This window comes from Trichechus manatus, unplaced genomic scaffold (assembly GCF_000243295.1).
Source record: "Trichechus manatus latirostris isolate Lorelei unplaced genomic scaffold, TriManLat1.0 scaffold00201, whole genome shotgun sequence".
In the NCBI taxonomy this organism is placed as follows: domain Eukaryota; kingdom Metazoa; phylum Chordata; class Mammalia; order Sirenia; family Trichechidae; genus Trichechus; species Trichechus manatus.
Genome location: NW_004444137.1, coordinates 1,025,435 through 1,050,908, shown reverse-complemented (window position 1 = coordinate 1,050,908; position 25,474 = coordinate 1,025,435). Strand labels below are relative to the sequence as shown.

Sequence of the window (25,474 nt, the reverse complement as noted above, 5' to 3'; positions counted from 1 at the left end):
TTTTATTACTTGGTATCGCCTTGACTTCCTCTCGATTTGAAAGTTCTAGACCTACGTTGCTTATTCCCTTTTTTATTGTTCTGACATTGTTGTCATTTATAGATTAATCTCTTCGATTCTCTGTTGTAAATCTTTTAGTTTTGATTAATCCTTGAGAGTTCATTACCTAGGTTGGTATCTGGCTGATGAGGTCTTGTGTCCCGGATTCAGGCTGTCATCTAATGTTGTTTGTTCTCAAACCGAAGGACTACCTTTAATAATTCTTGTAAGTTTGGTGCAAACTGAAAGGTTTTCCTCATCCTAGAGGTGACATGGAGAATATGAATCATTTCCTTCCCGAGTGACTAGAAGAAACTTCCTGTGTAAAGACAGAATACTGAAGAGCTGTAATAAAGTTTCTACTAACATTCAACATCCATTCAACACATGTTTACTTAGGACACCTCTGTGCCAAACACTACTGTAAATACAGCAGAGAGTCAAGTAAGTATCTCTGCCTCAGTGGAGTGACCACTTTTGTGTAGAGAACCAGGCCATTAACAATAGCAGTTTACCAAATATATAGTAGGTTGGAAGGTGGCAGGGGCTGTGGAGCAAAGTAAGGCAGGGAAAGGGGATAGACTTTTGAAGGATGGGTTACAATTTTAAATAGAGGGATCAGGAAAGGACTCAGTTTGAAAGTTACATTTGAGCCAAAGACATGAAACAGGCAAGGGAAGCCAGCCACAAAGAAATCTGGGGAAGAGTTTCAAGTGGAGAGGATAGCAAATGCAAAAGCCCTAAGGCCATAGGGTATCTGGTGTATTTGAGAAACTGCAGTGAAGGGGCCCAAAAGGTGAGGTTACTTCAAGTCACATAGCTAGAATGTAGCAGATCCAGGATTTATACCAGCAGTATGGCTCATACTGTTAACCACCATGCCATACCTTTCCTGGAAACAGCAAAACCAGTGAGGAAGCTGTAGTAATTGAATCTAGACAGTGGTGGCTTAGACGAGGGTTTTAGCAAAGGAGGAGATGAAAAATGTTGGAGTTGCAACCAGTGGATTGGATGTGGGTGGAGAGCAAGAAAGGAGTCAAGAATGACTCCAACATTTTGATCCAAGCCATGGAAGGATGCAAATATTATCAGTGAAGATGGAGAATACTTACAGAAGGGGTATGTTTGAAACGAAGATCAAGATTCCAGTCTTGAGTATGTGAAGCTTGGTCATCCAGCTAGAGACATTGAGGATCTATTGGTTATAAAACATGTGTAATGGTGATCTTAAATTCCATAGAGGGGTCATAATGTCCTTGGCAATTGGTATTTTAAAAAAATATATTTTGGAATATGACTTTACGGATTAGTTTAACCCAGCCAGCTGGCTTCTGTTTGTTTTCGCTGTCACTGATAAACTCTGTCCAGAGTATCAAAGTAGCTTAAAGCAGCCTCTTCAGCTTCCCAAATGCTTGTTCTTTCGGGGAAGCTCTGCTTTCTTCAATCACAGTTCTAGGGCAGCATCTCAAGAGGGTCTATATTTTTTTTTAGCTTCTCTAGTGATTCTGATATGCACGCAGATTTAGGAAGTACAGTCTGGGAACGGAATATCTTTCATTTTAGTATTCATAGTGTGTGTCATGGATTGAATTGTGTCCCCCCAAAATATCTGTCAACTTGACTAGGTCATGATTCCCAGTATTGTATATGATTGTGTAATCTGATGTGATTTCTTTATGTGTTGTAAACTCCGTCACTATGACGAGGTTATACTGATGACGTCTACAAGATTAGATAGTGTCTTAATCCTATCTCGTTTGAGATATGAAGGAGAGAAGCGACCAGAGACACATAGGAACCTCATACCCCCAAAAAAGGAGTGCCGGGAGCAGAGCGTGTCCTTTGGACCTGAGGTTCCTGCGCTGAGATGCTCCCAGACCAAGGGAAGATTGATGACATGGACCTTCCTCCAGAGCTGACAGAGAAAGCGTTCCCTTGGAGCTGACACCCTGAATTTGGACTTGTAGCCTACTGGACTGTGAGAGAATAAACTTCTCCTTGTTAGAGCCATCCACTTGTGGTATTTCTGTTAGAGCCAGCACTAGATGACTAAGACAGTGTGCACAGAAATTAGTTTGCTGTTGTGCTGTGTGGTGGACTGAAATGCAAATGGAAACACTAATAATAACATATCATGTGACTTGAGCCCTTGTGATGTGCCAGACATGGGGCCAGGCACATGAATGCATTACCTCAAGAACATATGAGTCAAGTCCATTGTCTTAGCTACCTAGAGCCGCTGTAACATAAATACTGTAAGTCAGTGGCTTTAAAGAACAGAAATTTATTTTCCCACAATTTTGAAGGCTAGAAGTCCAAATCAGGGCATCAACTCTAAGGTGGGGAGAGGATTCCCTTGTCTGTAACGCTGTGAATCCCTTAATATTCTTTGGTGTTCCCTGCTTGTAGATGGTCCTCACATAGGGTCTGTCTTTCCCCTTGTGGGTCTGTGTGTCTATTCTGCTTTTTTAAAAACTCAGAAGTGATTAGATTTAAGACCCACCCTTCTCTGTTATGACTTCATTAATGTAACAAAAGAAAATCCTATTTCCAAACAGGTCCACAGGGGCCAGGACTTCAGTATAATTTTTGGGTGGACACAATTTAATCCACACATTCACTAAGAGTCCTTCCAAGTTAAATAGCAGATACTCACACTTACAAATAAGCAGACACAAAAAACCATGTTCAAACTTGACATATCAAGTGAAAAGACGATCCTTTAAATTTATATGGGAGAAAGGCTGTGTAGGACAGAAAGCTTGTGAAATAGCCTTGCAAGATAGACTTGGCAGTGCATACTATTGAGCGATGGGGATGTCTAATTGTAACTTACAGCATTTTCTTAAGTTGAAAATATTAAAGTAAATCATGAAAACTGTGCCAAAGCTCCCATATGTGGCAGGAAGAGCAGCTCCGGTGAGAACCCTATTAGCTGTAGGGCCATGGAGTGTTAACTCTGGGCTTCTCCCAGGAGCTTGGGTTCAGAGCTGGGGCCTGGAGGCTGTGCATTTAGAGCTATGATCCTTCTCCCTCATGAAACACAAACACAGATAAACAGAGGAAACCCGCAGAGCCCAGTGCCTCAGATCTGGAGCACGGACAGGTAAGGGTTACCCATTGTCTTCTGACTCTCTTATGCCCATTGGATATTCACAGGCAGCATGTTCTACCATTACCAGCCCTTGTGTGTGCACATAAATTCCCATGATTTGCTTCTATTTCCTCCTGGAGTCTTTTCACTTAAAATGCAGAAGAAGGCTTGGATGTGGCCCTTTGGGAACCTAATGGCTACAGCAGTCTTTGAGAATCTCTACCTGTTCAGAAAGCCCTGTGGCTTTAGAAATCATGTGCCAAATTTATTTGGTTGTGTGAACTTGGACAAGTGGATTTTTCTAGACCTCTATTTCCTTATCTGTATAGTAAGAGGAAGACAGAAGAATTGACGCATTCGAATCGTGGTGTTGGTGAACAATACTGAATATACCATAGACTACTAAGAAATCCATCTCATAAGACAAATCAGTCTCAGAAGAAATATAAGCAGAATGTTCCTTAGAAGCGAGGATGGAGAGACTTGGGCTCACTTATTTTGAACACATCATCAGGAAATACCTATCTCTAGAAAAGGAAATCATGTTTGGTAGAGGATAGGTGAAAACGAAGGATATATTTAATGAGATGAATTGACGCGATAGCCAAAACAATGGACTCAAACATACCAATGATCATCAAGATAGTACAGTACAGGGTAACGTTTCGTTCTGTTCTACATGAGGTCACCACGAGTCATAGCTGATTTGAGGATAAGCAACAACAACGACAATGGTGAGAGGGGTGGGCTGGATAAATGACAATAGCTAACCCTAACCTGTGTTTCATAGTTTCTGAATAGTAGCATAGTGGGAAAATTTCCGAAAGGCTGTTCTGGAGCTACAATTCTCAGAGGTACAATGAAGCATGTGGTGTTTCCATGTGGGTTCAGGTCCTGCTGTTCATGGTTTTATCAGTCTGTCCTTATCTGTCGTCGTGAGTGCATCTTCTTGACCACTTCTTTATCATGGATAAAATGGGACAAGCTAAATCATCTATGCATAGTGCCTTCCCAGTCTTCTCAGAATGTGCACACCTGTTTCCCATCAGAAGCAATGCAGGTAGCTGGCCTCGTTTCCAAAGAGATCGTGCTTAGACACAAATTGCACTTCATTTTAGGCATCTGTGAGCAAAGGAATTTTGCCTTCACTTTCCTGGAGATCAATTTACAAATCATGAGCTATGGATCCTCCAATTATAACGGCATGATAATTTCCTTGATGAGGTCTTTTTCTTATTTCTTCTTGGGGAAATGGAAATGAGCATAGCAGATGTGTTTGGATTTATGTTTACCTGAGTGCATAAAATGAAAGTTTTCTTTTCTATCCATCCATCTGTCTTCTTCAAAGACTCCTTGCATAGTTCCGAGGTATGTTATAAAATGCAGGAAGTGTTGAAAATTGCAAAGTAGGTATAATTTGATGATATAAACATAAACTAGGGAATGTTGTATGATATGATGAGTCAATTTTATTATTTATATTTTGCTTAACCAAACCAAATCGTGAAATAGCTGTGTGCTCATCTGCCTGAGCATTAGAAGGTGGACTGGGACCCACCCAATGGTGTGCTTGCTTATATGCAGATGAAACAGGCTCCAGTGAGTCAGAACTAACAGGTTTTGATGTGGTCTGATTCAAGGATAGTACAAAAAATTAAATAATTTGTCTACAATTAAAATTAACTTCCTCGGATCTAATTTGTGATCCAAACTATAGTGAATAACAGTGATATACCTTTCCATTTTGCTAATCACTTAAATGCCTTGGTTGGTCTCCTCACCAATGAAAGCTAAGGTTATACTACACAATCTCACAGGTCCCTTCCAGCTAATAGTTTTGAGATCTATGAAGATAATATATTGTGGAATATTAGGGAAATGTAATGTGTCCTTGTTTGGGGTTGTTATTCTTTTTTTTTTTTTTTTGCAGAAGAAGAGTTTTAGAGATTATTTTTAACCTTTCCCTTCTCTTTACTTGAAAAAAAAAACATTCTGTTACTTTATTCTAACCATGCAAGACCACAAGTCTATCATACTGGCCACCAATCAATATAAACTATTCAGGCACATCATCTTCTTTGTACCGTAAACCATGAAAATAAATGACAAAATGGCTTTATAACTGATGAACTCTTAAGTTGAATACAGTATTCTATGGGGTTCCTTTTATCCTTGTTTTGTTTGATATTAGAAACTCTAAGGGCCAAGGGGAGGAAGTAGTTGCAAAAAATAACACCTGCTTCATTTAAGTAATTTTCCATGAAAATGTTGAAATCTTCACTGCTCAGTGAGAATGTGATTAAAGAAGAAAATCTATGGAATTCGCTCACAGCCTCCTTTAGTGAGCTGAGAGGGAGATGATCTATGAAGTCGTTTTTTCTAATTGAATATACAACTACTTTAGTCATGCTGACTCACAGTTTGTTCTTGTTCTTACCAGTTGTTTGTGTATTTTATGAATTGCTCTCCGTAGGCTCAGAGCCAGAGTTATTTCCAGCAGCTCTTGTGGTTCTTTTCCCTGGATCTCTGGTTGTATTTGATGCTTTAGGGGTATGTCAGACAAACGGTAGTAAGTCTGAGGGCATTCGGGACTGATCAAGGAAAAGCTATGACTGTCAAGACAGCAGTGTTGTACAACAGGCTGCTTATTGGGGCCAGTGCATTGACAGCTGCATGCAGGGGGCAGTCCCCCACACAGGAGGCCTTCCAGAGGCAAGTGGCTCAGGGAACCACCAGAAGGGGAAAACCTGTTGCCATTGGGTCTGTTCCCACTCATGACGACCTCATGCGTTATAGAGTAGAACTGCTCCATAGAGTTTTCTTGGCCGTAATCTTTACAGATGCAGGTCTTTCTCCTGAGGTGTCGCTGAGTGGGTTTGAACCACCAACCTTTAGGTTAGTAGTCAAGTGCAAACCATTTGCACCACCAGGGACATTACCAAAGGGGAAGAAGGCATGAAAATCTAGGAAAAGGGCGGAAGGGCTTGCATACTCCTAAGCGAGGTCCTCCCGTAGCAACATGGAGCGCCGGAAGGCAGCAGCACATCATGGTCCTTGTAACAACACGATTCCATCTTATCAGGCACAGAGAGATGTTGGGTGCAGCTTCACAGGTTATGTGAAGCTGTCAGAGTCTGCTCATGTGGGCTCTTCTTTAAACGCTTGAATATGTACAGATTTGAATTTGGCACTGGTGGAGTTTTATCTTTGTGGCTAACGGGACTGAGCTTGCTATGAAGAAGTAGATAACCTGGGGCTAATAACTAAAGGCAGTTTTTGACTCATTTCTATAACACAGGCCGGGTACAAACTCCTCGTGGCAGGAAGAGGGGCCGATGGAGAACTGCTCAGGGGTCTCCTTATCAAGTTTTGATATTTCAACCTCATTCATGTATTTAGCTATGAAAAATCATAAAAATAAACTCCACACGGCTGCTTCCTACCCCTCTAATTCGGAAAGTTTGTATGTAGACTGACGGTTTTATGAAAAGACATTTTTCCAGAAGGGGTTACATGACATGATGTTATAAATGTAGTTCAAGTAGGGCAACTTCCAGTCATTTTTTTACCTATGGAATCATGGGCCTTTATACTGTGCATACATTTACACTTTTATGGTGTTAGGTGTATTGGAGGAAAGATGTTTTTCTTTTGTTGTAAACATTACAGGGTGTCTTGATTTTTTAAAATGTCTTTCACTCAAACAGAGGTAATCAGTGTTATAGAAATATGTCAGCAGACATTCAAGTAGCTATACTTACTACCAGAATAGTTACATTAGATTCTTAAAGACATTTTAGTTTTTTGGGGGGGTTGACCACTAGATTAGTTTCTGACACCATATCAATCAATTTTTGTCAGAAATATTTATTTTCTATTATTTTACATGATCACATGGGCTACCTGTTCCTCAAAAGTATCTTCTATACACTTATTTGGTTATTAAAGAAAAAGACTCTCAGTCAGATAAGGAATATGTTTATTAAAAAGATAAATACGTGTACAATAAAAGTTCTGCTTTGTTCTTATGGTAATGGAAAGAAACATCTGTTTAAGAGCCAAACAGTTCTATTTATAACTTTGGATATTTTATCATAGAACTTCAAAACTACTCACGTTAGAATGTTGGCTATATTGTCAATCACATACTACCAAAAATAATTACTGTAGGTACATGGTAATACAAATGTCTATAGTTTCCCTACTATTAACATTTTTAAGAATCCTACTTTGATTGATTCCAATCTCAAAGAGATCTGATGATCACTTAGAAAAAATCAGATTAAATATGCTTCTGATTTTTGTATTTATTTTAATTATTTCAGCCTAGTCACGATCTCTTTTCTTCCCCTACCTCCTCCTTTCTTCCCACCAGACACTGCCTGGACCTCAGTACAGCACAATGGTGCTCATTTGACCAGAGTCAAAAGCTCTGATGGAGAAAGCCTCCATCCTGTGCTTTTCAACTACACGGCCAGCTTGGACCAGCTCCAGGCCATAATTAACCGCGCAGACCACTGCCAACAGGAGCTGACCTTCCATTGCAAGAAGTCAAGGCTTTCATCTGCCCGAGGTAAGTAAGGAGCTAGCATAGACTTTACTTCCCACCAAATTAAAGCCTCCGCCACAGAGTCATGTGACTCATGTGTCCATGCACCTAGGTCACAATCTGGGAGTTACAGAGATGCTTTTCCATGGAGCAAAGAGCGTGGTCAGTATTTGCTGCTCTTTCCTCAAAGCTGTCAATGCACCAAAATCTCTTCCGAGACTATTTGGACAACTGAGCTGACCCTCAGGGCACAGTGTTCATCCACGATGAAGTGCCCTGACATCTTTAGTTTTCTCTTGGGGAAGCTTGCCAACAACAACATGGCTTAGTTCTCTGGTTACTTCCTGAGATTCTTAGTGTGAACGCACTTAGTGTCTTAGGTAATTGTTAATTCGGGAGCAACGTTGGTACCATGGAGTCCCTCAGTGGTGCACATGGGTTAAACACTGGGATGCTGGCTGAAAGGGTGGATGTTCAAGTCCACCCAGAGGTGCTTCAGAAGCAGGGACGGATCACCCAATAAGCAAGGTACGCACAGGTTTACTTGTGCTTACTTACTAATCTGTAGTGCACAATTTCACCTGTTTGTCATCACATCAAAGGTGTGGTGAAACCCACATGAAATTGGGCACTACAGATTAGTAAGAAAGCACAAGTAAGCCCGTGCGTACCTTGCTTACTGGTTAATCCACCCCTGCTCAGAAGAAAGGCCCCACGACCTACTTCTGAAAAATCAGCCATTGAAATCCCTGTGGAGCACGGTTCTATCCTGGTGCACATGGGGTCAACATGAGTTGGAATCGACGGGTTAGCAACTGGTTTGTTTTTTGTTGTTGGTATCGTGCGATTTTTTTTCAAGATACCAGTCAACTTAGCCTCTTAATACCAGTTGTCAAGGTGCCAGTGGGTGAAACCATCAACCTTTCGGTGAGTAGCCAAGCGTGTTAACACTTTGCACCACTTAGGGACTCCCAAATCTGTTAGTAGTTGATTTTGGTTTTTCTTCGTTTGTTGTTTTGTTTTCAGCCTTCTCTTGCAAATTCTGGTTTTGGTTTTGTATTTTCTCCCTTTGTAGTATCTTATTTTGTTGGCATGTTGAGCTTCGCTGCCTTCATGAAGACCCTTTGACTTTCTGGAGGTTGGTCTGCCCATTCTCTGAAGGTTACTCAGGGATCTCAGGGAGTAGGGAGGGCAGAGAGTGGCAGGCAGGGTCCTCGGAGTCCAAGTTGCAAGCCTGTCACTCAGTAACTGTGGAACTAGGGAGAATTGTTTAATCTTTCTGAGTCTTCAGAGCTGAGACACTAACCTTGCCAAGACTTAACTGCAAAACATATATAAAGTGCATGAAGTAAATACTACTTACTAGCAGCTCTCCAGGTTATTGAATTTATAGTTAGAGGTTTTAATACTTATTGTTGGTTGATTGTTGTCAAAGGATCACTGAGTGAAAATTACAGGTTCCCAGAAGAATGAGAAGGATAATTCCAAGAGAATAAATCAGTGCTATGTGGTTAAGAGCTTGGCTGCTAACCAAAAGTTTAGCAGTTCAAATTCACCATCCTCTCCTTGGAAATCCTATGGGGCAGTTCTACTCTGTCCTATAGAGTAGCTATGAGTCGGAACCGACTGGATGGCAGCGAGTCTTTTTTTTTTGGATGGAACAACACAAGTTGGGTTTAACCAGGGAAGACATGGCAAAGGCAGAGCAGTTTGGGAACCAACCACTAATGGTCAGGAGACAGTATCACCCAGTGGATTGAGGAACAAGACTCACTCATATTAGCTTTAACGTGACAGGTAAAGAATTCCCACACACAGGACCAGTGTTTACCTGTTGATCTGTGATTGATTACTTGATTTTCAAGGATCCCTGGTGGCACAGTGGTTAAGCACTCAGTTGCTAACTGAAAGGTTGGCGGTTCTAACCCACCAGCCCCCTCAGCAGGAGAAAGATGTGAGTGTCTGCTTCCGTAAAGATTCACAGCCTTGGAAACCCTATGGGGCAGTTTTGCTCTGTTCAGTACAGGCCTGTGTAGGAGGTGGACTCAACTGGATGGCAGTAAGTTTTCACCTTGGGTTTGGTAATCCCTTCTATATAAATACGTAAAACAAGAACAACAGCAACAAAAGCTAGTACTGTGTATTATTGGGTTTGGGGAAAACGATGAAAAGAGAAAATAATTTTAAACTTGTTAAACTCCTCCTAGAGAAACAAGAAAAGAGGACTTTCTCATCTATGCAGGCTCAAGTTATATGTACTTCTTCTACACTGCCATTGGAGTCTGTTCCAACTCATGACAGCGCCACCCGTGTCAGAGTGGAACTGTGCTCCATAGTGTTTTCAGTGGCTGATTTTTCAGAATTAGATCACCAGGCCTTTCTTCCAAGGCTCCTCTGGGTGAATGTGAACCTCCACCCTTCCAGTCAGCAGCCAAGCGAGTGAACTATTTGCACTACTCAGGGACTCCCAAATTCAGTACAGACCTATGTATTTCCAGAAGCTCTTAATTAGGATGGAGGTGAAGTAGGCAAATAGTGTAGCCTAGTAGTCCTTAAAATTGTTGCACTAATTTGTTTTGCATTATCAATAGTCATTATCAATGGGTGTGTGGACATTGATGCCATTATGCTTGGGTGAAAGAGAAAAAACAATCACAGCCTCTAGCTGGAGCCTTCATTGGAGTGTTGCAATGGGAGAACAGGGCAAGATGACTGCATCGTGGGGAGCAAAGAGCTTAAGAATTTAAGCAACTGGGTAGATTGGACAAGTTCAGTTAAAATTCACTTTTATTCCAAGAATTTTTCACTGTTCAAGTTCTTAGGAAACTGAAATTATGTTAATCACAGGACGAGATACAGGGGCAGCAAGGCGGGGTTTGGTCAAATTGAGTTTGCAAGAGAGGTGGGCCTGAGATCTTGTCAGGGTCAAGGGAACATGGTTAGCCCTGCGGTATCTTCAAGATCTCAATATTATGGCTCTCAGAGCTGGAATAGTTTCAGGGGATATGATGATAGGTGGCTGCAGAGCAAGTTACAAGTGTTGACATTGTAGGAGACTATTCAGTCCCCATATGGTGAATGCTGTTTGTCCTGCTCACTGCTACCTCTCCTATTCGTTTTCCTTTCAGCTTCTGATGGTCCTTCATATGTTTCTTAATTATTTCCTATGCAAATTCTCTAGGATACTCTAGGAAATCTTGAACGGAAACAGGCATTTTGTGCCTTTAAAAATGCTTTTCAAAACAATTGATGTTTCTTTTCTTATAGAGAAAATGAAAAATTCAGATGTAAATGCGCAGTTGTACGTTTGTGTATAATTCATTTGCTCTTCAATCTCCGAAAGAATAAATGTTGAATAGTTAAGTATTTTAAATGGTTATTTGGAAAATATCTCTGAAATATCTGTTAAACTAAAAAGATCTTCCACCCCCTGGAGATAAATTTTCAACCCATTAAAAAAAAAAAGACTCCAGATATTGATGGATTTCTTTGCACAGACCTCACCCACTGGGCCACGGTGGGTGGTAATGAATGCAGTTGATGTCTTCATGAGCTACGAGGAGGCAATACTGAGCAGTGGCGGGTTTAAGTTGGGGAGAAGCTGGGATACATCGCAGATTCTCAGTGGGGGCCCGATGGTGACAAGTTAAGAGTTTGAAAGAACACATGAAAATGGACAAGTGTCTCTGCAGAGCCAATTGATTTGCTGTCACTTCCATTTCCCTTCCTGCCCTGATTCTGTCTACCCATCCCCTTCTTAAGACGTATTGCCTGCATGCCTCCTCGCTTCCTAATCGTTCTCACCCTACTGTGCTGTAATCCTGCATGGACGTCTTGGCAGCCTCCTTAGGGTCAATGTGCAATCCTGTAGCATGGAGGTGGCCTTTGGGGTGCTCCAAGGAGGAGATGACGCCACAGAACTGAGCTGTGGTTGGCTCAGCCTTGTTCCGAGCTTAAGATCCACCTCAGGCATGAAGAAGTCTCATCAGTGTCATTCAACCCAACAAAAAACACTCAACTATTAAGACATAATAGGGAGTAAGAGTTTCAGCTGATAAATAAAGTGAAAGAAGTTCATACCTTTGCCTAATAACATTGCATTCTTTCAGTACACAAGTTATGATCTCAGAGATTTTAGATTCTGTGTATAAATTGGTCTTTATCTTGATAACAATTCTTTTTTGGGTATTATTTCAAAATCAATCACATAATTGGACTTCTTGAGGAAAAAAGTGTAAATATCATGCCTGCACGGCCACTTGTTTATTTTCTAATAAAATAAAAAATATATGGCAATAACTTAAGCCTCAATATTAAAATATTTATAAACAGTTTTCAGTCCTCTTAAAAATTATCCTATATCAGAGTTAAAATATGATCACTTCTAAAATAATGTCTCAGTTTTTTAAATAGAAGAAAGTGAAGGAACTATATTGGGGAGGCAGATCATGGGGAGCAAAGTAGGTGTCATCTCTCTCATACTTGTCTTTCAGATGGAACCCCACTGAGCTGGTGGGTTGGAAGAACCAATGAAACACACAGTTACTGGGGAGATTCTCTGCCTGAAGCTCAGAAGTGTACTTGTGGATTAGAGGGGAACTGCCTTGATTCTCAATATTACTGCAACTGTGATGCTGACCGGAATGAATGGTGATTTCCACGTGATTTCCCTGTGAAAGCTGTAACTTTTTTATTGCCTAAACTATGTGCCTTAGGCAGATATTGGACAAGATAGTGCAAAGAAGACAATAGCTTAAAGTATGCCCTAGCAAGTTAAAAATGTAAGCTTTGGTGAATATGATATAATCTCTCTGAAGCCTAAAATATTAAGATAACTATTTCTGTTTCCCTGTGAGTAATTGATCTTGTGCATTTTTATTTCTCTAATAAGAAAAACTCTGGTCACCTGATTAGTGTTTCCCATTCATCGGAAGGAAACCCTGGTGGCGTAGTGGTTAAGAGCTACGGCTGTTAACCAAAAGGGTGGCCATTCGAATCCCCCAGGGGCTCCTTGGAAACCCTATGGGGCAGTTCTACTCTGTCCTATAGGGTAGCTATGAGTTGGAATTGATTCAACTGCAATGGGTTTGTTTTTTTGGTTTTTTATTCATTGGAAGTGAAATATCAGACTTCATAAAATTCGGTTTAGCCTGATTAATAAGAAGACTGACCTGTGGTTGACCAAGGAGTGTTTGCTGACCTCCCTAATTTCTAGTTGTGTCTTAAATGATCGCGTAGGGGAAATCAAATAAGACCTTGAGTCCATGGAAGGGGATATATGGAACACAAAACTCCCCACACAGCTGGAGGTCTCAAAAGGCTACAACCCTTAAGAAATGGTGGATGGGGACAGATCTTCCCACTGGCACACTAGGTAGAAAAATACCACCTCCCTGAGAATTACTCACACAAATTTGGTTTAAGTTTACATTACTTGGGATGTCCTTGAAATAAAATTAATGTGACCACAGGTGGACAACACCAGTAATCTATTGCAAAATTAGATGAAATTCTTACTGGAGCCCTGCCCCAAGCCTCTCAGAATTTTCGCAGATAAAATGTCACCAAACATGAGTTCGCAATCCAGTATTATAAAACTCAAGAGGAAAGAATCTCCTATGAGTGGGAATCAGAAGAAAATGCAAAAAGTAGAATTGAGAGCCTAATAATCCCAGGTAATAGGTATATTAGAAATATAAAGTAAAATAAATGTTAGCTATTTAAAAATAATGGAATTGAAACATGAGAAAGTAATCAGATACTATTAATAAGATGATTATGATCTGAAAAAGAACCAAAAGAATGGTCAGAAATGAAAGTACAAAATCATCAAAATTTAAGAGTTAGATCAGCTATTAGACCCAAGCAATACGAAAATTGGAGAACTGAAAAATAAATGTAAATAAATGACATGGAATATAGAACACAGAGAAAACAATGGAAAACATTAAAGACAGACATAGAGAAGTGATTTAGAGAGGGTTGAACACGTGTCTGATTAATGTTTCAAAAGAGGGTTGGAAATAGTTAACGATTATATCCAATCTTCTATCAAATGGGAAAATGGCTGAGATATTTCCAGATTTGGGAATATATTGGAATGCCAAGCAGGATACATAAAAATAAATTCATATCTAGACACATCATGGTGAAACTGAAGGACACTAAAGACAATGTTAGAAGCAGAGCTGAAGGAGAGACTCCTAAAAGGAAAGACAAATAGATTGTCAACAGAGCTCTCGACATCAGTAAAGAGAGCGGTGAACAGACGTTGGGCTACTATCATTACAGTCCTGAAATAAAATAACTGTCAAACTAGAATATTATAACCAGATGATATTTTCAAGTCTCTGGGTGGTACAAACAGCGTGCTTGGCCACTATCTGAAAGACTGGCTGTTTGAGTCCACCATGAAGAAAGGCTTAGCAATCTACTTCTGAAAAATCAGCCATTGAAAACTCCATGGAGCACAGTTCTACTCTGACACACATGGGGTCTTCATGAGTTGGAATCGACTCGACAACAGCTGGTTTGGTTTTGATATTTTTTTCAAAAGTGAGGCTAAATGAAAATCCACACACTGAGGAAGTTTACCACCAGCACATCTCACAAGAAGAACTTACAAAAGATCGTTTTCAGAAAGAAAGAGCCCAGAAGGAGAGTCTGAGATGCAAGAAAAATATATTGAGGAAACAAATTTTTTAATTCAGTAGTTAAAAAAAAAAAGAAGTAAAATACTGGACGTTAATAACATATAACAAAGGAGGTTTTGTGAATATTTATTACATTACATTGTTTTAAATGCACGCATTAACATTTTAAGAGCAATCTCTAAAGAATAGAAATTGAGAATGTAACATTCAAGTCAGTGGGGGAAGAAAAGAAAAGTGGGATTCGAAAAACGCAGTTAATCCAAAAGAGAAGGAGTGAGATTTTAAAAAAAGATGAGAAAGTAGCAAGCACAGAATAAAATAAAACATATACTAGTAATCATGCACAATAAATATCGGTGAAATATCCTTTTAAATCCATATATATCATGTTGAATTAGGAACAAATATATTTTGTTTATACACCCAGAAATATTGAAAGTAAAATGGTTAAAAAAATTATCAGGCCAATATACACAAAAGTAAGCAAATTTAAAAAGCCTTATTATAGGCAAAGCTGCTCACTATAAAATGACACTTTAATTTCACCAGAAAGAATAGGTCTAAACCTGTATACTGCTAATAACAATGCATTAAAATATATAAAGAAAAAATTGACAGAATTACAAGAAGAAATTCACAAATCAACTATGATAAGAGGTTTCAACGAACATCATTTAGTAATTGGCAAATGAAAGGGACAAAAATGAGAATGGATATAGAATATTTTGAAAACAAAATTAACAACTTGATTTGATAGACACAGAAAATAAAAATTTGTGTAATTTTCTCAAACACACATGGCACATTTTTGCAAACTGGTAACCCAATGTTCCGTAAAGCAAATCTCAAAAAATTTTACCATAGTTGGTATCATAAGGCAGTTCTTGGATTGCAGTGAAATTAGGTTAGAGATGAAAAATAAAAAGATTTAAAAAAATACATGGCACAGTTCAAAAACATAAAAGATTGATAACAAAGAAAGATTGAATTATTCATAGACATGATGTTCGTCTCCAAAGAAAACGCAAGAGGATATACAGAAATATTGGAATTAATGATAGTAAGGCTGCTGAACCTTAGGATATTTGAATTCCTATTAAAAAACTTGTTATTATAAGAAAATGCAGTAAAAACCAGTTGCAAAAGCAACAAAAATCACTTGGGATAAATATAACAAAAGTATACTAGACTTTTATGAATAAGAAATCATAAAACTTTATTACAAAAGTCTAAGAAGACCTATATAAATGGAGAGGTATGCTACTATTACAGACTGGAAAACTAAGTATCTCTCCCCACAAATAAATTTCTTAATTCAATTTAATTCCAAACAAATGCCAAATATTTGTTTTGTTTTGGGTAACAAGATGATTCTAAAATTTACATGGAAAAACAATGGTGCATGGATAGCTAACATGATTCTGAAGATGAAAAGCAAGGTGGGGCCATTAACCCTACCAGACACCGACTCTATTACATGGCTGTCGTCGTTAATACACTGTGAGTTTGCAAAAGGATGAGCACGTAGAACAGTGAAAATAATACAAGGCTGGGAAGCTTTCCAAATATGTTACTTCAGGATGATGATAATTATGTTTTTACTAGGCCGTCTTTTCCCCAAACAATTATTAAGTATCAAAGTGGATCCAGTATTTTTCCCTTTTAAGATTTCCCAACAACCCAGAGTAGTCAAAGCTGTGTTTGGCCTCAAAAAAGTCCACTGCAAAGCAGTGAAGGGTGAGAATAATTTCCAGAGCCTTAGGAACTTAAAAAAAAAAAGAGAGAGGGTTTGGGAATTCTCTTACTGAATGTTTAAAACTGTTGTGAGAAATTATCATGCCTAGATATGCAGTGTTTATAAATGTGGAAAAAATGGAGAGGAGAAAATTGAGATTACTGTTGATTGTGGCAAATGTACAAAACCCTGCACAACACATGGACATTTGGGAATGGCCTGTACTAATAATGGATTTTAAAACAATTGTTAAAAATTCCCCAGATCAAGCACACTTTGCAAACAACAAAGGAACAAGACTCTGTTACGGTATCTGCCTTAATCCACCCAACATGCACCATGATTTCACTTATATATTTTCAGGACTCTGCGTGTATTATTAGTGCTAAAGACAGAATGGACGTGTAGCTTTTCTGCAAATGGTTCTTTAAAATTCAAGGATCCTCCAAAGAATAACTGATCCAGTTGCATTTTTCCTCTAGGCTGTCCTGCCAAAATAGCAGTCACAGCAATTAAAACACTTCTATGTGGTATTTACCAATAGGTTGATATTTAACACCAGGAAATAATTTGGTGGGTTATCTTCACATTTCTAATAAAATAAATTTCCAGACCAACTCCCTACACCCAGTGACACCTACCACACAGCCCAGTGCTACTGTGCTTGGGATGACCTGCCTGTGCTTCTCCATTTGGAGGCATCACTAGGACTTAACCCGATAAAGCCACATTCATTTCTTTAGTCTGATTTTGGGAAATAGCCTGATTCAATAAAAGTTTTTTTTTCTTCCATATTTTCCCATTTGGACGGCAGGCCACTTTATTAAAATTTTTTAAATAGGCTTAAACTCTTAAATAGCTCAATTTCATTTTAACTGTTAAACCTTAAAATAATCTTTTGATGCCTAAATAGAATTGGAATGACTAAATATTCGGTTATTCAGATTTTTTGCCACAAAGCTCTTAGGTTGAACCATATGAAGTTGCTGGTTTTTTTTTTTTGACCTGTGAAGGCAGTACTTTCAAAAGCTTCAACCTGTTTATACAAGAGTGAGTGGCAGCTGTGTACTGGTTAAGAATTCAAACTTACTAGGTTCTACACAGATTCAGGGCATCAGAAAGGTAAACTAGACAAACTATTATTTTTCCAAAAATCAAAAGTGCGCATGTAATTGAAATATGCAATAAAAAAAGGGGGGCAGGTTGTAAAATGGAGACAAGTCCTTTTACTTTGTCCAGAGAGGAAGTTGGTTGGACGGTCAGCCTACGATCCAGGTCCTCAGACTCCTGCTCCAGGCCTTTTTGTATTGGAATGATAGGTACTAATGTTTCCCCAAATATTTACTTATACTATCTATTATTGTTATTATTTACAATATCCACTGAGTCTCCTGGGGGTATCGGTGGTGTTTTTTATGCCCATATCTGCCACACACAGGACCTGGTAATTAAAAGACGTGCTATAAACATTTGTCCAGGGATGGACAGGGACAATCGACAACATACTTTCCCATTTATTAAGAGTACGTTGTGTCAGACTTTCATCTTGGTTTTGAGTCAGAATTTCGTTTTTCAATTTATGGAGTCAACAAGTCAGGGAATGCCTAGTAACCCCAATAAGAATTTTATAGATATTTAAAGATAAAATTCTGAGAATTGAAAACGTAAACCTTGTCAGTCAAGTGGTTTTTCGTGCTCATGCCTGTATGCTTAACTTCTGCATTAAGTCCTACACAGTGGCTAATTTTAAAAGGGCAGTTAGCTGCTTAATCACGTTGAACATGGAATCTGCTGCGTGCACCCATGTTCACGTTTATGTGGTCCTGTGGATGAATCATGGTCTCTGGTTCTCAGATGATCTCATTAAATACCTTACTACGTGTGTCTTCAGTGTTCAGACGAGCAGTTTGATTTCCCTACTGTTTTGTATTTATAAATTTCGTTTAAGACCTCTTGAACTGCAGTAAGACTATTGTTTATTTTACCTATATGTTATTCAGAATAATCTTAAGGTGATTGTTGCTGTTTTCTAGGACCAGTGACACGGTTGTCCTTTCTCAGAAGGAGCACCTGCCAGTTACGCAGGTCGTGATGACAGACACAGGCCGACCACATTCTGAAGCAGCTTATACACTGGGGCCTCTGCTCTGCCGGGGGGATAGTAAGTAGTGGCAGGAGGATCTGTCTTTGCTCCTAATAATATATGTCAATGTTTTATGAACAACTTAGCTGCATGGGTTTTGTAAAAATACCGTCTACCCTGATAATCTATATTTCATTAGTAATGCATTAACTTAGAAAAGCTGTGTGTTGCTAATGTAGTTGAAGAAAATTATATTACTCTATGTTATGTCTCTTTTATATAGTTTTTAAATCGAATTGCTACTGTGACGAGTAATGGGATCATCTGAAATAGTATTTCCCTTTCTCAGCAAACGTTTAATATATGTCCAGTAAGTACAGAGCACTTTGCTGAGTGTGGTTGTCTTAGTTATTTGGTGCTACTATAACAGAAGTGCCACAAATGGGTGGCTTTAACCAACAGAAATTTATTTTCCCACAGTTTAGGAGGCTAAAAGTCTGAATTCAGGGCTCTGGCTCTCGGGGAAGTCTCTCTTTCTTTTGGCTCTGGGGGAAGGTCCTTGTCTCTTCAGCTTCTACTTCGTGGTTCCTTGGAGCTCTCCATGTGACTTGGCATCTATCTTCTCCCATCTCTGCTTCTTTGCTTGCTTCTTTAATCTCTTTTATATCTCAACAAAGAGATTGACTCAAGACACTACACTAATCCTTCCCATTAACATAACAAAGACAACCCATTCCCCAGTGGGATTATAACCACTAGCATAGAGGTTAGGATTTACAACACATATTTTTGGGGGACACAATTCAGTCCATAATATTTCACCCTTTCCCCCCCCCCAATTTCATGCCCTTGTCACATGCAAAACACATTCACTGCATCACATCGTCCCAAAAGTCTTATATCAACTCCAAGTCCAAAATCTCATCTTTTTTTTTTTAATTGTTATACTTTAAGTGAAAGTTTATAATTCAAGTTAGTCTCTCATACAAAAACTTATACATACATTGTTATGTGACTCTAGCTACTCTCCCTATACTGTGACAGCACACTCTTCCTTTCCACCCAGGATTTTCCATGTCCATTCAACCAACTCCGGACCCTCTCTGCCTTCTTATCTCACCTCTGGACAGGAACTGCCCATTTAGTCTCATGTATCTACTTGAGCTAAGAAGCACACTCTTCACGAGTGTCATTATCTGTCCCATAGTCCAGTCTAATCTTTGTCTGCAGAGTTGGCCTTGGGAATGGTTTTAGTTTTAGGCTAACAGAGAGTCCAGGGTCATGTCTTTTGGAATTCCTCCCAAAATCTCATCTTCTGAATCATCAAAATCAAATAAGGATGAGACCTCAGGTGTATTCCATCCTGGGGCAAAATTCCTCTTCATCTGTGTGAACCTGTGAAATCTAGAATACAAGTTATCTGCTTTCAAAGTACGATGCTGGGACAGGCACAAGCTAGACATTTCCATTACAAATAGGAGAAATTAGAGGAAAAGAAGGGATAATGGGAAGCAAGCAAGTCCAAAACCCAGCAGAACAAATTGCATTGGCTCTCAAGTCTTCAAAATAAATCTTCTGTTTTCTGAAACCATCTGGGCAATGGCCCTGCCCCTCAGACTCTAGGTGTTGGCATGCCGTTATGGATTCTGGGTGGACGCTCCTCAACTTTGGGCTTTAGCCCAGACTTTCAGGCCCACTGGGATGGCAACTCTGCTCCCTTGGCTTTGGGTGGCCCCGTTCTCCTTATCCATCTGAGTGCCAGCCCCACCCCCTTCGCCCCGGCAGGCCCCATTTTTGCCACTTGGTCATGGCAGCCCTGCCCCCTCAGCTTTTGGCAGTGGTCCTATCCTCTTGGCTAAATTAAGTGGTAGCCCCACACTCTGGAACTGAGTTGGTGAAGATCTGACTCTTTGAAACCTAGGAGGCTGTGACTCTACCCTTTGAGACCCCAGTGGCTGTGGCCCCACCCTTTGAGACTGAGGCAGCTCTGCTTCCTGTGCTTCTTCCAACAATTCTGCTGACCTCCGAGCTGCTCCAGGCACGGTCCTTTTAGATTCTTGGAGGACAACGGATGTAGCTCCTTTGACCTGTTTCCTGCCTGTATAATTCCAAGAGGCAGACAGCATTCTTTCTTTTCATGTTGTGGCAGCTGGTTAGATCCATCAGTCACAGGCTTAAAAGATTGTGTAACCATGTCCTTGGTGAAAATTCTAGGACACTTACCTAAGTTTGTACTACAGAATTTTCCAAATCTTTGAGTTCCATTTGCATTCTGTACAATTCACTTTTAAGTATATCTCTTTCTTCTCGTATTTTACTATAAGTGGCAAGGAGAAACCACATGGCCTCTCTAAGATCTTGTTTAAAAATCTCCTCAAGCGAATATCCAACTTCATCACTTACAAGTTCTGCCTTCCACCAAACAGTTGAACATAATTCAGACAAATTCTTTGCTACTGCATAAAAAGCATTGCCTTTCCTCCATTGTCCAAACACTTGTTCATCATTTTCTTTTAAAGCCTCTCCAGAAGCACATTTAATGTCCACAGTTCTAGCAACATTGTTTTGCTGGCACCATATAAATTCTGTAAGAGTATAGAGACTTTCTCTATAGCTCTTCTTACTTCCTTCTGAGCCCTCACCAGAATGGCCTTTGATGTCCATAATTCTACCAACAGTCTCTTCAAGGTAGTCTGGGCTTTAACTATTGTTGTTAGGTGCTGTCAAGTTGGTTCTGACTCATAGCAACCCTATAGGACAGAGTAAAACTGCCCCACAGAGTTTCCAAGAAGTGTCTAGTGGATTTGAACTGCCGACCTTTTGGTTAGCAGCCGAGCTCTTAACCACTACACCACCAGGGCTCCTCTTAGACACCTTAAAACTCTTTCAGCCTCTACCCATTAGCCAATTCCAAAACCAGTTCCATATTTTAGTTAGAGCAGCACACCCACTTCTTGGTACAAAATTCTGTCTTAGTTATCTAGTTCTGCTATAACAGAAATACCACAAGTGGGTGGCTTTTACAAACAAACTTAGTTTCTCACAGTTTAAGAGGCTAGAAGTCCAAATTCAGGGCGCCAGCTCTAGGGGAAGCCTTTCTGTCTCTGTCAGCTCTGGGGAAAGTCCTTGTCTCTTCAGCTTGTTTCCTGGTTCCTTGGAGATCTCCATGTGGCTTGGCATCTATCTCCCTCCATCTCTGCTTCCTTGCTTGTTTGTTTAATCTCTTTTATGTCTCAAAGAAGAGATTGATTCAAGATACACCCTACACTAATCATTCCTCATTAACATAACAAAGAGAACCCATTCACAAATGGGATTATAACTACAGGCATAGAGCCTAGGATTTACAACAAAATAGTTTTGGGGGACACAATTCAATCCATAACAGTGGTGATGCCTAAAATTGGTAAGATAATGAGAAAATGAGAGGACAGAGTCTATCAAGAGTATGTGTTCATCGATGCCTTCTGGAAATTCTGAATGTCTACACAGGAAACTTCACTGCCTCTAACTCCACTTACCTCTTCACTCCTTCTCAACTTATTTCCTATTCTTCACTCTCCTCCAAAACTAGAATAATATGAAGTATATGGGTTCTTTCTCCAGTTTCTCTCCGTACAGACTCTCTTGAATATACTCTAGTCAAGCCATTGCCTCCACCACTCCCCAGAAACTGCTCTTCTCCAGGTCACTGATGACCTCTGTGGTGAATTTTACCATAGAACAAATAACACTATATCTACATGATCTCTTCCAAAAAACAGAAGAGGAAATTGTAACCTAAAATTTTGTGAAGCCGACATTGTCCTGAAGCCCAAAGAGGGCAAAAAACAACAACTATTTGTTTGAAAATCAATCAATGTAATCTACCAAATTAACTATCAAAAAAGGTAAAATCACATGATCACACGAATTGATGCAAAAAAGTATTTGATATAAAATTCAACACGATAATTTGAATTATTATAATTTATAAACATTTATAAATTTGTAACTTTTGGTTTCTAATTCTACATTTGTACATTGCTAGCGTATAGATCCACTACTGACCTGTCAGTTTGTCATATTGTGGTGGCTTGCATGTTGCTGTGATGCTGGAAGCTATACCACTGATATTTCAAATACCAGCATGGTGGACAGGTTTCAGTGATGCTTCCAGACAAAGGCAGACTAGATCTACTTCTAAAAAAATTGGCCAATGAAAACTTTATGAATAGCAGTGGAACATTGTTTGATATAGTGCTGGAAGATGAGCCCCTGCATGGAGTAAAGCTTTCAAGACCTACATTTGCTGAGGTGGCATGACTCAAAATGAGAAGAAACAGCTGCAAATATCCATTAACAATCAGAATATGGAATGTACGAAGTATGAATCTAGGAAAATTGGAAGTGGTCAAAAATGAAATAGAAAGCTTGAAGATCCATATCCTACACATTAGTGAGCTGAAATGGACTGATATTGGCCATTTTGTGTCAGACAATCATATGATCTACCTCGCCGGGAACGACAAATTGAAAATGAACAGTTGTCACCTTCACTGTTAAAAACAACCTTTCGAGATCTATCCTAGAGAATAATGCTGTCAGTGATGGGATAATATCCATACACCTACAAAGAAGACTAGTTCATATGACTATTATTCAAATTTACTTACTAACCACTAATGTCAAAGGTGAAGAAATCGAAGATTTTTACCAACTTCTGCAGTCTGAAATTGATAAAATATGCAGTCGAAACACATTGATAATTACTGGCAATTGGAATGCAAAAGTTGGAAACAAAGAAGAATCAGGAATTAGAAATAAGTGTTATAATGAAATGTGCAAAGACCTGGAGTCAGAAAGCCAAAAGGGAAGAATACACTAGGCATTTTTCAAGCTAAAAGAACTGAAGAAAAAATTTAAGCCTTGAGTTGCAATACTGAAGAATTCTATGGGCAAAATAAAAGCAGTGAATACCAGAAATACGTTTGCCTGTTTTTTACTGACTATGCAAAGGCATTCTACTTGTGGATCATAGCAAATTATGAATAGCACTGCGAAGAATGGGAATTCCAGAACACTTAATTGTACTCATGAAGGATCTCTACATAGACAAAGCAGCAGTCGTTCGAACAGAACAAGGGGATACTGCATGGTTTAAAGTCCGGAAAAGTGTGTGTCAAGGTTATATCCTTTCACAATACTTATTCAATCTGTATGCTGAGCAAATAATCCAAGAAGCTGGACTATATGAAGAAGAACACTGCATTAGGACTGGAGGAAGACTCATTAACAACCTGCGTTATGCATATGACACAGCATTGCTTGCTGAAGCACTTACTAATGAATATCAAAGACTACAGCCTTCAATATGGATTGCACCTCAACATAAAGAAAATGAAATTCCTCACAACTGGACTAAAAAGCAACATCATGATAAACGGAGAAAAGATTGAAGCTTTCAAGGATTTTATTTTACTTGGATCCACAATCAATGCCCATGGAAGCAGCAGTCAAAAAATCAAACAATGTATTGCTTTAGGCAAATCTGCTGCAAAAGACCTCTTTAAAGTGTCAAAAAGCAAAAATGTCACTTTGAGGACTAAGGTGCACCTGACCCAAGCCATAATATTTTCAATCCCCTCATATGCAGCGGAAAACTGGACATTAAATAAGGACGACTTAAGAAGAATTTATGCCTTTGAATTATGATGTAGGCGAAGAATATTGAATATAACATGGACTGCCAGAAACAAGTCTTGGAAGAAGTTCTGCCAGAGTGCTCTTGGAAGCGAGGATGTTGAGACTTCAAGTCTCTTACTTTGGGCATGTTATCAGGAGGGACCAGTCCCTGGAGCAGGGCATGATGCTTGGTATGATGAAGGGTCAGTGTAAAAGAAAAAGACCCAAAACGAAATGAATTGACACAGTGGCTGCAACAATGGGCTCAAGCATAACAATGATTGTGAGGATGATTCAGGACTGGGCAGTGTGTCCTTCTGTTATACATGGGGTTGCTGTGAGTTGGAACAGACTTGACAGCACCTAACAACAGTAGGCAAAACATTGAACGATGCAAGAAGCATCAAAAGAAGATGGAAGAAATACACAGAGTCACTATACCAAAAAGAATTGATTGACGTTCAACCTTTTCAGGAGGTAGCATATGATTGAGAACCGATGGTACTGAAGGAAGAAGTCCAAGCTGCCCTGAAGTCATTGTTAAAAAACAAGGCTCCGGGAATGGATGGAATACCAAATGACATGTTTCATCAAAGGAATCCAATGCTGGAAGCACTCACTCGTCTGTGCCAAGAGATTTGGAATACAGCTACCTGGCCAACTGACTGGAAGAGATCCATATTTGCGCCCATTCCAAAGAGATGTGATCCAACAGAATGTGAAATTATTGAACACTATCATTTATATCACACGCAAGTAAAATTTTGCTGAAGATAATTAAAAAATGGTTGCAGCAGTACATTGACAGCAAAACACGAGAAAGTAAAGCTGAATTCAGAACAAGATGTGGAATGAGGGATATCACTGTTGATGTCAGATGAATCTTGACTGAAAGCAGAGAATACCAGAAAGATATTTACCTGTGTTTTATTGACTATGAAAAGGCATTTGACTGTGTGGATCATAACCAACTATGGATAACACTGCAAAGAACTGGAATTCCAGAACACTTAATTGTGCTCATGAGGAACCTGTACATAGATCAAGAGGCAGTCATCCAAACAGAATAAGGCAACTCTTTGTGGTTTAAAATCAGGAAATGTGTGTCGGGGTTGTATCCTTTTACTATACTTATTCAATCTATATGCTGAGCAAATAATCTGAGAAGCTGGACTACATGAAGAAGAACTCAGTGTCAAGATTGGAGGAATACTCATTAACAACTTGTGATATACAAATGACACAACCTTGCTTGCTGAAAGTGAAGAGGACTTGAAGCATTTACTGACGGAGATCAGAGACTACAGCCTTCACTATGGATTACACCTCCACATAAATAAAGAAACAAAAATCCTCACAGCTGGACCAATAAGCAACATCATACTAAATAGAAAATATTGAATTTATCAAGGATTTTTTTTCTTGGATCCACAATTAATGCCCATGGAAGCGGCAGTCAAGAAATCAAATGACTTATTGCATTCAGCAAATCTTGTGCAAAAGAACTCTTTATTTATTTATTTATTTTTTAAATATTTTATTGTACTTCAGGTGAAGGCTTACAGAACAGATAGTTTCTCTTGTAACAGTAACACACATGCTGTTTTATGACATTGGTTAACAACCCCACAACATTTTAACCCTCTAAATACTCAAC

At 39.3% G+C, this 25,474-nt stretch overlaps 1 protein-coding gene across 1 annotated transcript in view; it reads left to right on the top strand.

Moving 5' to 3' along the window:
* The window catches only part of LOC101351015 (contactin-associated protein-like 3), a 230,626-nt gene that overhangs the window by 159,351 nt on the left and 45,801 nt on the right, over positions 1-25,474 (top strand). The window contains exons 7-9 of the mRNA XM_023742135.1: positions 7,509-7,706; positions 12,176-12,332; positions 18,104-18,231. Coding sequence (XP_023597903.1) covers positions 7,509-7,706; positions 12,176-12,332; positions 18,104-18,231 — 483 coding nt within the window. The remainder of the gene's footprint in view (positions 1-7,508; positions 7,707-12,175; positions 12,333-18,103; positions 18,232-25,474) is intronic.